This window comes from Sus scrofa, chromosome 7 (assembly GCF_000003025.6).
Source record: "Sus scrofa isolate TJ Tabasco breed Duroc chromosome 7, Sscrofa11.1, whole genome shotgun sequence".
NCBI classification, from domain to species: Eukaryota; Metazoa; Chordata; class Mammalia; order Artiodactyla; family Suidae; genus Sus; species Sus scrofa.
Genome location: NC_010449.5, coordinates 8,259,740 through 8,275,001, shown reverse-complemented (window position 1 = coordinate 8,275,001; position 15,262 = coordinate 8,259,740). Strand labels below are relative to the sequence as shown.

At 41.9% G+C, this 15,262-nt stretch overlaps 1 protein-coding gene across 4 annotated transcripts in view; it reads left to right on the top strand.

Moving 5' to 3' along the window:
• Window positions 1–15,262, top strand: part of ADTRP (androgen dependent TFPI regulating protein) — a 70,915-nt gene that overhangs the window by 38,683 nt on the left and 16,970 nt on the right. For all 4 annotated transcript variants that reach the window (XM_021100192.1, XM_021100189.1, XM_021100190.1 and 1 more), the window contains 2 exons: window positions 647–762; window positions 13,797–13,948. In XM_021100192.1, coding sequence (XP_020955851.1) covers window positions 647–762; window positions 13,797–13,948 — 268 coding nt within the window. The remainder of the gene's footprint in view (window positions 1–646; window positions 763–13,796; window positions 13,949–15,262) is intronic.

Genomic DNA, 15,262 nt, shown 5'->3' with positions numbered 1-15,262 from the left:
TCACAGCCCCTCTCCGCGTCGAGCTGACGAATACACACTGTCAGTGCTAGACTACATGGCACAGGCTAGAAATGCAGCAGAACTGAGTGAAAGAAATTAGCAAGAGGAAAATTCAGAGAAAGCATCATGGAAGCCTGCACTGGCTGTGAACAACATGGATGATACGGATACAAGGAGGGAAGACACACTCCATGCAGACAGCTGAGGCATGAACAGACATGTGAGGGGGGAGCAAGCACCCTGAGAGCAAAGAATGAAGGGAAAAACCTTGTTTCATGGAGTGCGTGCAAGGGTATGAGTGCGTGTGAGTGGGTATGTGTGAGAGGGTGCACGCGCGCACACGTGTGTGTGTGTGTGTTTGTGTGTGTGTGAGAGAGAGAGAGAGAGAAGAGGGGAGGTACTACACAGGACCAGAGAGGAGACAGCATGTTACAAAGAGCCCTGGTAGCCAGACAAAGGAGTTTGTAGGCAATAGAGAGACCCATTGTAGGTCGTTGGCATCTAAGGAGTACTATCCACGACAAATTTTGGAAAGTTTCTTTTGGTACTTGTGTAAGAAGGTAGGTTGGAGGGGAAGAGAGAATTAGGGGCACTGTAGGCAGCCAAGGCACCTTGACATTGGGATGTGTCATCTTTGTTCCTGCAGCACACAGCCATACTGCCCTTCTCACTGGTCGAAATCATCCTCAGGCCACACTGCTATCCACTGAAGACGAAAGGACTCACCTTGTTTGCTGCTGTTAGCCTCGCTTATATAAGCAGGTAAGAACTGCAGAAAGAAAATCAACTTAGACTTGTCATTGCAGGCTCTGAGGAATATTCCAAAAGAAGCATACTGTTCTACAGGAGTGTCTTTACAGGGATTTTACCATCTTCAAATTTTCAGGAAAAAGGAATCTTATTGTTTGCTTTTAACTGTCATGGAAACATCACATGCACAAGAACACACAAGCATGGGCACACACATACATAGCGAGTCATGAGTTCCCTTCTCCCGCTCCTGAAGAATTCATCATTGCAAAGCCACACATGTTACTTTCCTCATGAAAACACTGATCTTTGGTTCCATTTGTAATTAAAATATCGAATGGCTGAATGATCTAAGGCATCTAAATGAGCCATCTCAAAAGGCATTTGACAGGTTGAGCATACAAGGTTTGGTCCATTCCTGTTGCCTATGTCATTATTAGCTTATTTGCATTAACATCTGGCACTAAAGCACTTAGAGGGCATTTGGGCAATTGCCCAGGGTCTTGCAGAATACCCTAGCTGGAGGCATGAGAAATAATTTAAGTAGCTGGCCTAGATTTCATCATCCAGCCACCTGGTGACACTAATTCTCAGAAATGCTGCCCAATGTCTATAGTCAGAGGAAAGTGCTTGGCCTTCCACCCAGTGACTGGAAAACCCCCTTTCCATTCTCTAGCCTTCTCACCCAGAGCCTCTTGCTCTACTGAGAGGGGCATGCCAAGAATAATACCTGCAGACTGGAAGTGAATTATGATGTTCCTTCTATAGCCTAGACTCACATAAGGCTTTCACATCTGGTAGTCTGGATAATTCCCCAATCCCTATGTGGGGGAAAGCTGAATTTAGGGCAGTGCTCTGTCAGAAACAGAAACCAGGAAGAGAACATGAGCCAAAGGATTAGGCTCCAGAAGGGCCTGTCTCATGGGATTCACCAGCCTTTGTCTTACAGCCGGTAACCTTTGTGCCCAAAACTCAGGTGACGGTTCTTCCTTTAGCCTTCCTTTCCCCTCTGCAAGGTATGTTCCTCCCACCCTCCTACATTCTCAGTGCTCAAGTCTTTCTTGCTTCTCCTTTCTCAAAGTAAGCACTTGCTCAGTAAATTACCCCAAGACTCCAGTGATCTACACTGTTCTCCAACCTAGGGCTTTTGCAATTTAACAAAGGACACTTTTAGAGAATAAGACATAAATTGGGGATGTACTGGTAGTTGAGGTCTGGAACACTGTGTTGTGAAGGATTCTGAAGCCCTACCAAAAGAGTTGTGCTATCATTTAGCAAGATCTGCCAATAGCGTGCAGGTGGAGAATGGTGGGACATGTGCCACGTATATTTCAAGTCTGGCTTAATGCAAAGGAATAAATCCCTAAAGATAGACTATCTAGCACCTAGGGTAGAGTAAGAGTGTATACACAAGGATATTTCTTTCTGCTGCATGTCTTGAGGAGAAGCAGGGTGGTAGCTGGTTGATTATGCACATGAATTTCCACACTTTTTTGGGAGAAGGGTAGACTTTAATCTGATTTACTCTTTCTTACAAAATGTAACTTCTGGAGTTCATATATGAGATAGCACTTTTAAATTATTATTATTTTTTTCTTCCTAAGGACTTGGAAGCTGATCATCAATCTTCATATCTAATCCTTTTTTTTTTTTTAGGGCCATATATGTGGCATATGGAAGTTCCCAGGCTAGAGGTCTAATTGGAGCTACAGATGTTGGCCTACGCCACAGCCACAACAATGCTGGAACCAAGCCGATTTATTCCTTTGCATTAAGCCAGGCTTAAAGTCATGTGCAAAATCAACCAGCTACACCATAGCTCAAGGCAATGCCGGGTCCTTAACCCACTGAACAGGGCTAAGGATCCAACCCGCATCCTCATGGTTACTAGTCAGGTTCGTTATTGCTGAGCTGCAACGGGAACTCCAAATCAAGGACTTCTATTTCCAAATCCAGTTCTCTTTTCAATATATTCAGATGGCCAGGTATCTGTTCAGCTTTCTATTTGTGTAAAACACACTCTGCTAAATGCTGGAGTGGTGAGAATGCAAAAAAGCTTACCATCATCTCTACAGCCTAGAAGCTTTCCCGATGTTGTTGCTTCCAGCTTTGTGCTCAGATTGTATGTTAAAGTGATGTAACTGAACAAATGAAGGGAAGGGGTAGGGATCTATCACCAGCAGGAATGTGACTGGGGAGCCCTGGCGGGGAGCCCAAGTGGTTTGGGATTTGAACCTTATTGTTAACGAAGTACAAAATCAGCAGTTTGTCCACTGGGCCTCATTTTTGCTAGAAGCAAATATACCTGTGTGTGGGCATTTTATCCTGCCCCACTGACTGATGTTTCCCCAGTTCTGTCTGCTCCCTCATCAGGGGAGCTCAGATTCCTTGCTGCCAGCTACCTCCACCTTTATGCAACACTTTGGGGGCCCATATGCCTTCCCGGCCACAGATGGCCATCAACAAGTTCCACAAACTGTGGATAACCATGGAGATATTTTAGGGAAGTGGCTGTGGGTCAGCTGTTAGGCGTGCCAGTTTGGATGCTCAAATAGGGAAACAGCTTAGCAGGAATGAGGTAAAGAATATGGTCCTGGGCCAGAGAGAGCGTGAGAAACAAAAAACGGCAATAACCCTGAGCTGGAGAAGCATTTCACTGCCGAAACCACGTCACAATGACCTAAAAATAGCCACTGAGACCATGGGGACTGCCTCATATGTGGCACTTGATTTTTGTTATTTTTCAGATTGCAAAATTGGAGGGCTGGCCCCTGAGAGGGAAAATAAAGCTTTGCAAAGTAGTAATAACTGTAAATCTTTCATTTCCTTTGGAAAGCATTAGTCATCTGTAAATATGGTAGCTCGCTCACTCCTCCCCTCTCTTTCACCCCCAAAACATCACCTAGCTTTCCCTAAGGCAGTGCTGAGGAGCAGGAAAAGAGAAATGTTCCTACTGCTGTTCATCCCTTTATTGAACAAATATTTCCCCTCAAGCAGGACTGGTCCTGCTGGGAAAAGCAGAGTTATATAAGGCCAAGCACCAGTCTGCAGGGGGTCTGTACTTAGTAAGTGGAGATGAACCATGCATACACATTATAAGAACACAAGATGGAAAGTGATAAAGTGTAATAACAAACAGGAGTCAAAAGGAACATGAGGAGGAAGTAGTTGCATCTGTCTGGGCAGTGTGGTAAGGACTTCATGAAAGGGGTCATTGGATCTAGGCCCTGAGGGACTGGCTGGATTGGAGCAGCTAAAAAGTAAAATTAAATTAAAAAAAAAAAAAAAAAGGGAAAAAATGAACAACACAGTACAGTCCCCAAATCAAGGGAGCAGAGATCAATGGTCAGCAATTTTCTGTAGCCAGACCTACTAGTGAAAGAGACTAACAGGAAATCACCCTGGAACTGCCTGCTTATAGAGACTTGTGGATGGCAGGGTGGAGAGGCCAGATACGGTACATACAATGTGAGATAGGGTTGTTGCTGCTGTTTGGCATGAAGGCAGGAGTGAAAATTATTAGCAACGTGGCCAGAGAATGATGCTTCAAAAAGACTATCTTGACAATAATGCTTAAAATGGATTGACATGGTAAGACATGGGAAGCGAAATAGAATAAAGCAATATGCAAATAAAAGTTAGCCGAAATATTCTTTTTTTTTTTTTTTTTTTTTTTTTTTTTTTGGCTTTTTAGGGCGGCATATGGAAGTTCCCAGGCTACGGGTTGAATCAGAGCTACAGCTGCTGGTCTACACCATAGCCAGAGCAACGTGGGATCCGAGCCACGTCTGCGACCTACACCACAGCTAACAGCAACGCCAGATCCTTTAACCCACTGAGTGAGGACAAGGGTAGAACCTGTGTCCTCATGGATACTAATCAGGTTTTTTTCCACTGCACCACAATGGAAACCCCCCAGCCAAAATATTCTTAAGTCATCTAATTCAATCACAACGTTGTATTCTTCATCTGTGGTTACTTCACAGCTTCAGTGTCATTCCACATCTGGGTGCTTAGTCCTCCAAAACCTCCATCTCCAAAGAATTCTAATAATCCAGTGAGTGTCCACACATGCCCATGCTGTGCACTGTCCTGAGCATCTCTCTCCCACACAGACAGTAAAGCCATACTACCAGGTCTCCTGGACTGAACACCTCCACTGGACTCTGCTTTAAGGTTAGCATGCTACTCCAGCTGCTGTTGCTGCCAGCACTGCCACTGCCCATTAGTCTCCTGGGTTGGCAGAAGTAGAAAACTGCTACCAGCCACTGCAACAGCCACATCTGGCCCGTGGTGCACCATCACCTTGGTCTTGGTAGACCAGAAGTCTGCTGATGCTCTCAGTGTCTCTGCTAGTATGTAAGGCACTGCATGCCCAAGTACAAGTGTCATACAGATATTCAGTTATAACCTAACCTGGAGGGAGACAGTTGTAAAGTCATTTCTCCATAGCAGTTCCTACAGGGCAACAGAGATGATTCCTTTCTTCTACACTATGCCCACTCAGGTGATACCCCCCCAGTGAAGCTGCCAGGACACCTCAGGTATAATAACTCTCTAAATCTGGGCACCCATTTACATATGCACACTTACACATATAGACATCTTATCCCACGAATACATTTGGGTGGAAAACCTAAATAGGCATTTCTCCAAAGAAGACATATAGATGGCCAACAGGCTCATGAAAAAATGCTCAACATCACTAATTATTAGAGAAATGCAAATCAAAACCACCATGAGACACCACCTCACATCAGTCAGAATGGCCAACATTAACAAGTCAACAAATAACAAATGCTGGAGAGGGTATGGAGAAAAGGGTACCCTCCTTCACTGTTGGTGTCTATAAAAATTGGTACAACCACTACAGAAAACAGTACGGAGGTACCTTGGAAAACTAAATAGAGAACTACCATATGATCCAGAAATCCCACTCCTGGGCATACATCCACATAAAACATTCATCCCAAGAGATACATGCCCCTGTATATTCATTGCAGCACTGTTTACAATAGCCAAGGCATGGAAACAACCTAAATGTCCATCAACAGATGAATGGATTAAGAAGATGTGGTATATATACACAACGGAATACTACTCAGCCACAAAAAAGACAAACTAATGCCATTTGTAGCAACACGGATGGAACTAGATTCTCATACTAAGTGAAGTAAGCCAAAAAAGAAGACAAATATCATATGATACCACTTATTTGTGGAATCTAAAATATGGCACAGATGATGCTCTCTACAAAACAAGGAGAGCAGACCTGTGGTTCCCAGGCGGTGGGTGGAGGGAGTGGGATGGACAGGCAGTTTGGGGTTTTTGGTGCAAACTGTTATATTTAGAACGGATGGGCAATGATGCCCTATTGTACAGCACAGGAAACTGTGTGTAGTTGGGTCACTGTGCTGTACAACAAAAATTGAAGAAGCATTTTAAATCAACTATACTTTAATTTAAAAAAAAAAAAAACTGCCAGAGGGGCAGACTAAGCTGAGCTCCAGGATTAGCTTCCTTGTTATACTCAGCATCAACAATGCTCTCCTACTCCCACCGTTACTAGAGCCACTGTTATCCTTTCCTGAAATATGACCTTCATCTGGGACCATCTAGATGCACGACAATTTTATAACTTAGAATCTTAGTGGGGATCAGAAACTCAGCATGATTTTCCACAAAAAGGATTCCCCAGCCCTTGTGTAAATTAGTATATGAAAATAAATATGAAGATACCACACACTTTTCTTTATTATCAACATCTGAGGTACAGGCCAGCCAGCATGCAAACTGAAGAGGGGAGGAGGTGGAGAGCTAAGCGTGAAAATAATTATCTAGATGATCTAAACTTCTCATTCTTCCTGCCCAAAACTCAGCTCCTGCTCACCCAAAATGCCTGTTACAGAAGTTAGAAATAAGAAGATCCTGAAAAGGGATACAGCTATACAATAAGGAAGGAGAGACATACCTGAGAAATATTTTGTGTATAACAGAATAGGTTTTGTGGATTAACTGGCATGTAGTGAACAAATGAAAAGGAAAAATCAAGGATTATTCCAAGAATTTTCAGCTGGTGGACCAGGAAGATGGTGATTCCATTAATAGATCTAGAGAAGTTAGTTAAGAAATAATTTTGGATTTAACTAAAAAAAAATGGATTGATGGATCCAGTTTAATATGGATTAATGGAACAGAATAGAGAGCCCAAAAATAAGACCACACACCTATGGTCAAGAAATCTTCAACAAAGAAGGCAAGAATATACAATGGGGAAAAGACAGTCTTATCAGCAAGTAGTGTTGGGAAAGCTGGACAGCCTCATGTAAATCAATGAAATTAGAACATACTCTCACACCATACACAAAAATAAACTCGAAATGGTTTAAAGACTTAAGTATAAGACACGACATCATAAAACTCCCAGAAGAGAACATAGGCAAAACATTCTCTGACATAAATTGTACCAATGTTTTCTTAGGTCAGTCTACCAAAGCACTAGAAATACAAGAAAAAAATAAATGATTGGGCCCTAATCAAACTTACAAGCTTCTGTACAGCAAAAGAAGACATAAAAAAAAAAAAAAACCCACAGACTGGGACAAAATATTTGCAAATGATCAGCCAACAAGGGCTTAAGTGCCAAAATATACAAACAGCTCAAACAACTCAATAACAAAAGTAGCAAAGAATGATCAGATGGTAGAAAACCAGAAATGTACAAGAACCTTGAAGGAGGAGAAAGCTTTGAGCCAGAAGCGGGCATTCCAGGGAGGGCGGGCAACAGTTTTAATTGCCATGAAGACGTTGCCACCCCATTGACTTTCATTATTGTTGATATTTTCAGGATGCAGGTAAACTATCTAAATAAAGCTCTAGCTTCAGTTTCTTTTCACTCCTTTTAAAATATATTTATTTATATTTTGCTTCTAACCTACAATTTATTTGAAAGTAAATCACGCTAGAAATTTATTTTTAAGGTGATAACATAAATTCACAACTTAATATTAAAAAAGCAGATTTCATTTTTGTAGATATTAAAGCTAGGAGACGTTTTTTAATTGGTCATTCTTCATATCTGATTAGAAGCAGAAAACCTAGGAAGGCAGGTGAACTGAGATAGGAATCTCAAAGGCAGTATCAGCTCCAGCCCATGCTAAGGAGCCACCAGGTCACATGTTCTCAGAGGTATTTTCAGTGTGGAAAGTCTTCTGCTAACTTGCTGAATTCATTTGCAAAATGTAAATACAGGCTGTGCTTGCCTTCTGGCATCAGATGTAACTGTGACCCTCTTACAGGGTTATTTATGAAGTCACCATGAAAACATGGAACCAGAGGATACTTTTATTCTATTTATTCTGCTGGACTAGAAAGATATGACATGAGGATTAAAACTTTTAAGAGTTATGTGTCTAAAGCCGATCAAACCCCTTGTTATCTACTAATCTCTAACCCACAGACTTCCACTACTTCCCTACTGATAAGACAGCAAATACAAATTTCATGATAATCTTTCAATGCCATATTTAGGGTGAGGAGATTATACAAGACTACTTTGGGGCTACCAATTTGTGTTCACCTAGCCTAACTCATACAGATTCACAGGACAGACAGCTCCACACGTAATTTTTTTTTTTTTTTTTTTTTTTTTTTTGTCTTTTTGCCATTTCTTGGGCTACTCCTGAGGCATACGGAGGTTCCCAGGCTAGGGGTCTAATTGGAGCTGGAGCTGTAGCCGCCAGCCTACGCCACAGCCACAGCAACACGGGATCCAAACAGTGTATGCAACCTATACCAGAGCTCATGGCAACACCGGATCATTAACCCACTGAGCAAGGCCAGGGACTGAACCCGTAACCTCATGGTTCCTAGTTGGATTCATTAACCACTGAGCCACGACGGGAACTCCCACACATAATATTAATTGCTGAACTAAGAGTCAGAATCATTGGCCTCTTCAAAGTATTGATAAAGTGAGCATCCAATTAACTACAGTTTGGAAGGCTACCAGTTATACTTCCCAGTTTTCAGAGTTGCCGTGTTCTTGGTGGGTCAGGCAGTTGAGACCTGTCTATAGGAGCCACAGTGAACAGCAGTTAAAAGAAGCCACAGATGCTGGTAAAGCCATCCAAACAGACATTCTTTTATTTATTTTTTTCATTTTTTAAAAGTTTTATTGAAATGTTGATTTACAATGTTGTGATAATTTCTGCTGTAAAACAGTGTTGTGATAATTTCTGCTGTTACACATGTATACACATCCATTCTCTTTCACATTCTTTTCCCACATAGATAGTCATAGAATGATCTCAACCTAATGGTAGAGGTCTCCGTGCTATACAACAGGTCCCCTTTGGCCAATCATTCCATATACCTCAGTGTGCGTCAGCCAATTCCAAACCTTCGGTCCAGTCCCCCCCACGCACCTGTCCTTTGGTAACCATAAGTTTGTTTTCAAAGTACGAGTCTGTTTCTGTTCTGCAAATAAGGTATTTGCATCATTTTTAATTTTATTTTTAAGTTAAAGTATAACTGATTTACAATGTTGTGCCAATTTCTGCTGTACAGCAAAGTGACCTAGAGATAGATAGATAGATATACACACACACACATATTCTTTTTCTCACATTATCTTCCATCATGTTTTATCACAAGAAATTGGATATAGTTTTTTAGACTCCACATATAAGTGCATCATATGATGTTTGTCTTTCACTGTCTGAATGACTTCACTTAGTAAGACATTCTTTTAAAAATAAAGAACTTGCCATGTTCACAACACTTGGGAAACAGATGCAAAAGATAGATAAAATAAATCCCTGTCTTTGTGAGCTTCCAAAGAAGCTCTGGAGAAAGACAGTCAAATATGCAACAAGGGTGAATTCATGGTAGGGAAAGCACATGGTATAAGAACTCAACCAAATGGGAGCTGGGGAAGAGAATGCTGGGGAAATCTTTTCTAGAGAAATTTACTTTGAGGCCGAAATTCAAAACATGAGTAAGAGTGATCCAGAGACAGAGCAAGAAGTATATCCTAGGAAGAATACAGGTCAGAGGGGTTCCAAGCAGAGACAATGGCATGGGTGAAGGCCTGGAAGCTGCAGAGCTTGGTTCATTCAAGAAACAGAAAGGGAGGTCGCTGGTGGTACACTCCTGGGTTAAGGAGCCAGCGCTGTCACTGCTGCGGCTTGGACTGCTGTGCTATAGGTATAGAAAAGAGTCCAAAATGGATGAGCTGACAGGTGGGCAGCGAAGGGCCGGTAGGCTGGGAGAAGGAGTATTTTCCTAAAGTAATGAGGATCCACTGGAAGCAGGGAGGCACCAACAGATTTTTTTCTTTTAGAGGGATTATTGGGTGTGGAAAGTGGATTGATGGGAGCAAAAAAGCCCAGTGAACAGACAATTACAGAAACCTAGCCAAGATGAAGGAGCCTGGACTGAGATCATGAAATGCGTGCACTGCAGAAATATTTACATTTGATTCCATGGGATCACATATGGAGTCTAGGGAAGAGATGGAGTTCAGCTACAGACTGCCGAGTGCCTTTCCCCCCTCCCGTGCTTCCTTCCCTCCCTCCTCCCTTCTCTTCCTCTCTCCCTTTTCCCTCCTCCCCCATCTCTCCCTCTCCCTCTCTCTCCTCTTTTAACATATATTCAGACAAGCCTTAAAGAGATGACGGCACCTGAGCATGACTATCTCCACACTCAGGCCTCTCTGCTGACGGCCCTTCGTTAAATGACTGCAATTTTGCCCGTCACTCTACTTGTATTTGCATTACTTTCCCCACTGTCAGTTAACACACCTATAACTTTGCAACTTCTCCATGAAAGTGCAGACTTCATTAGCTTACCTTAGGAACTTTCCTTTACAAATTTTATGCTGGAGGAAACAAAAATGAAGTAAACAAACAGAAACTTTCTAGGGCTCTAGGGGTATGTCCTTATTTGTAGATAATCTTATATAAATGTGCATGGAAACTTGGAAGCCCTAATGTCAAGTATATAAAGTAAGCAAAGTGAACTAATTAATGCAAGCCATTTGGAATGTACTCAGATCTCCCTGCTGACCCTGAACTCCTGGCCCTGGCTACCTGGGGATATTTACTGTCTGTCCTTTATTCCCTCTCCATCCTATCATGAGAAGCAGCCATGCAGGAAAGAAGCACTGTGGATAGCCTTCTGAAATGCATCCATGACATGCACATCTCACAGAATTCCGGTGTTAGTGATGATGATAACATTATTTCTTTTCAATCTAGTACAATCCAGCACAGTTTTAAGTACATGAGAGTAACAGCTAGGCAAGTCTGGGGCAGCCGAGCGATACCAACAGGGCCAAGACTAGGGACCAAGGGCCAATCCTACACATTCACAACTCTAAGACTGATGCCTCCTTAAAATTTTTTCTATTGTTTTAAAATACAAACAACTTGAAATCTACCATTTTTAAGCACACGTTTAGTGTCATTAAGGACATTCGCACTGTGGTACAGCCATCACCACTATCCATCTCCACAACGTTTTTCTTCCCAAGCTGAATTTCTGTGTCCCTTAAACAGAAACTCTCCATTTCACTGTTTTCGAAACCCAGCCCCTGGCAACCACTATTCTACTTTCTCTCTCTGTGAATTTGATGACTCTAAATACTTCATGTAAGTGGAATCATACAGTTTTGTCCTTTTGTGACTGGCTTATTTCACCTAACAAAATATCCTCAAGGTTCATGCCTGTTGTATATGTCAGGATTTCCTTCCTTTTAAAAAAGGTTTCAAAATATTCCATTGTGTGTGTATACCCGTAGCAGATTTTACTTATCTGTCCATCTTAAGGTGGACACTCGGGTTGCTTCCACATTTTAACTACTGTGAATAATGCCTCTATGAACATAGGGGTACTAATATCTCTGAGTCCTTACTTTCGGAGTGTGTACCCAGAAATGGAACTGCTGGGTCACATGGTAAGTCTAGGTTTAATTTTTGGAGGAACTGCCATACTGTTTAATAACATACTTTACGTTCCCACCATCAGTGCGCAAGGGTTCCAATTGGCCCACATCCTCTTCAACACTTGATAATATCTACGGTTTTTTTTTTTTTTGATAGAAGATATTGTAATGGGTATGAAATAGTACCTCATTGCAGTTTTGATTTGCATCTCCCCGATAATTAGTGACACTGAGTATCATATCATGTGTTTGCTGGTCATTTGTATATCTTCTCTAGAGAAATGTCTACTCGAGTCCTTTACCCATTTTTAATTGGATTGTTTTTGTTGTTGTTGTTGAGTTCTAGGAGTACTTTATATAGTCTGGATAATGATCCCTTATCAGATGTATGATTTGCAAATATTTTTTTCCCATTCTGTAAGTTGCCTTTTTATTTTGATTATGTAGTTTGATGCGCAGAGATGATCTCAAATTTTATGCCATCGATGTCTCTCTTGCTTCACCCTAGTCCTGGCCCTGATATTAGCCTTTCTCTCTTTTAACAAACCTTCAATAAACTTAAAGGCCTTTTTTTCTTTCTTTCTTTCTTTTTTTTTTTTTTTTTTTTTTTTTTGTCTTTCTGTCTTTCTAGGGCCTCACCCGCAGCATGTGGAGGTTCCCAGGCTAGGAGTCTAGTAGGAGCTGTAGCCACCAGCCTAAGCCACAGCCACAGCAACGCCAGGTCCGAGCCACGTCTGCAACCTACACCACAGCTCACGGCAATGTTGGATCCTTAACCCACTGAGTGAGGCCAGGGATTGAACCCAAAACTTTATGGTTCCTAGTCAGATTCGTTTCCACTGCGCCATGACGGGAAGGCCCCTAAAGGTGTTTAAAACAACTAAGATCACACTTGGGTTCTGAAAGTTTAATTAAGCACAGAATTTTCTTCTTCTACCTGAACTCCTCTGACAACCCAGGCTATCCAAATATGAATGTTCTGAAGCATAACCTAGGCTATCCTAATTTTCACAAGCAAGGAAGAGCCTCAAAGAAAGATTGCTGAGGTAATATCCACTATGCCATCCCTCAGAAGAGAGAAGCTTTTAAACTCTACTAAACGATTACAATGTGCCAGGCATTGTTCTGTGTAATTTACATGTGCTAAATTAACTCCCTTAATCTTTATAATAGCCTTAAAAGGTGTATACTGTTTCCATCCTCACTTTATATACAAGGGCAGGGGAGAGAAAATAAATTGGTGAAGAACATGGCTAGTAGGTAGGAGAACTAGGATTTGAATCACAGAAGCCTGGTTCCACATTCTGTACTCTACCAACTATAAACTGCAGCTGATACATCATCTTCCCCATATTTAATTTTAAAAGTTATTTCAGACTTTGGCATCTTCCGGTGCAATTTGTTTCCAGCAAACTGCATTTTTAGGCTTCACTTAGACATTGTGGCTCCTCTCCTAGTATTTTTTTCCTTCTCTTGGCTTACAGAAATGACATATTCTATCTTCACATAAGCAGATCTGAGCCTCCTGTAGATCCATCCATTCCTACTTAATACTTTATCCATTACTACTTCCATGAGATGAAATCTAGGCCGACAATTAAACTCCAGACCTACTGTATCAGAGTAAATAATACTCAGTCTCTGCCCCTCCTACCCCAACAGGCCTGGAGAGCTAATGGAAAGCTACACTTAACTCTCAGGTACAGAAAAGCAAATCCTACTTGTCTGGCTGAGAGTGAGCAAATGGGTACCATCTTAGCAAGTTCAATGTCTCAGCAGGTTTTAACCCTCAGGAAAAGGAGTAATTCATGTTCTTATACATTGTGTTTGACTAATTATGTGTTCAGTGTTCTCCCATATTCTTTCACCATCACTGAATTTTAATGGATTAGGTAAAATAGCCAAAGCCCAGCACATGAAAGAGAATGTCTCACTGAATTGGTATATTTATCCATAAAATATTCACTTCTGTACGTTCGAGGAACACCTTACCTGTCAGAAACGTCCCCCGTGGCTTTTGTCCATCTGCCTGGACTCCAGCACCCAACAGATCTTAAAGAGACTGTCTGTCTTAATCATTGTGATTTGTCATTTTCTGCAGGGTTCTATGGATCTACTCTGAGACAGGTACATGGGTATATCCTGTGTTTGCCAAACTCAGCCCAGTGGGTCTAGCAGCCTTCTTCTTGCTCAGCTACATCCTTGGTGTCAGCATCTACCTACTTGGAGAGAAGCTTAACCACTGGAAATGGGGTCAGTTCATTTCTCTTTTGCCTACAGAAATACCTCTTCATTATGCTCTACTCCTCCTGGAAACAGGAGAATCTAGTCCAAAGGAGAAGGCAGTGATGTTTGATTCCTTTGTCCAAAGTAGGCAGCGTCTGGGGGAAGTCGGTACTTTCTCAAAGGATCCCATCAAATTACCTCCCTTTCTCTTCCAAACAATGCCTCGTTTAACTATACAACTAAAAACTTTCTTACTTAGAGAGCTTAGGATCCAGAGAGCAGTTCAATACCCCAGCAAGAAAAAATGGACTCAGGGCCTCCCTTAAGTGAGGACTTGAGGGGCACAAGCTGTTAAATGTCAAGAGCTCCTCTTTGGGAGTTCCCCTTGTGACTTAGCATGTTACGAACCTGACCAGCATCCATGAAGACGCAGGCAGGTTCGATCCCTGGCCTCACTCAGTGGGCTAAGGATCCAGTGTAGCTGTGAGATGTGGTATAGGTCTCAGACTCAGCTCAGATCTGGCATTGCTATGGCTGTGGTGCAGACCGGCAGCTGCAGCTCTGATTCGACCCCTAGCCTGTGAACTTCTACACACAACACGTGTGGCCCTAAAAAAAAAAAAAAAAAGATTTCCTCTTTGAAAGATGACCCTCTTAGCTCTTCCAACCTAAGCAGTGCCTTTCCCAATGTGTTTTCACCCCTCTCCCATTAGGCTGCTTCTCAATCTTGAGTAAAGTGTTTACTTGATAAAATCACACCATATACTAGAGACTGGAATTCTCACTTGGGGTTTTAGGCAATGTGAATATGTCAGTAAGCTAAGCTTTCTAATTATAGATGGGCAAACTATGTTGCTTCTTCATAAGAAAAAAAAATTTAATTTAGCTGATTTTAAAGTGGAAGATTTTTATTCTCCTCCCTGCTTTCCCTACCATCCCCACCCCCAGAATATTTTTTGTTGGAAAAGTAACCACCAAAACGTCAGGTTGCAAAATATCCATGACTTTTTTCTTACACAAGGAGAAGTGCAGGAACTCCACCCTGATTTTGCATATATGGAAGGCAAGAGTCACATACAGTCCCCCACATCACACGCCCACACTCCATTCTGTTCTATCAAAATAGAAGTGGCATCTTCCGCCCAATCTTTGAACTGGTGTGAAAACATAAGCCTGTGTATGCAAAAAAACGACAGTTTCAGAAGGTTCAGTACAAGAGTGTATAATTTCTGAGAGGAGACTGAGACCCTGGAAAAATAAGCATGCAACTTGGCTTTTTCACATATTTTCTACACTTGGAAAATTCAACTGGTTAAGAAAGCCTCAGAGGCAATATCCTCC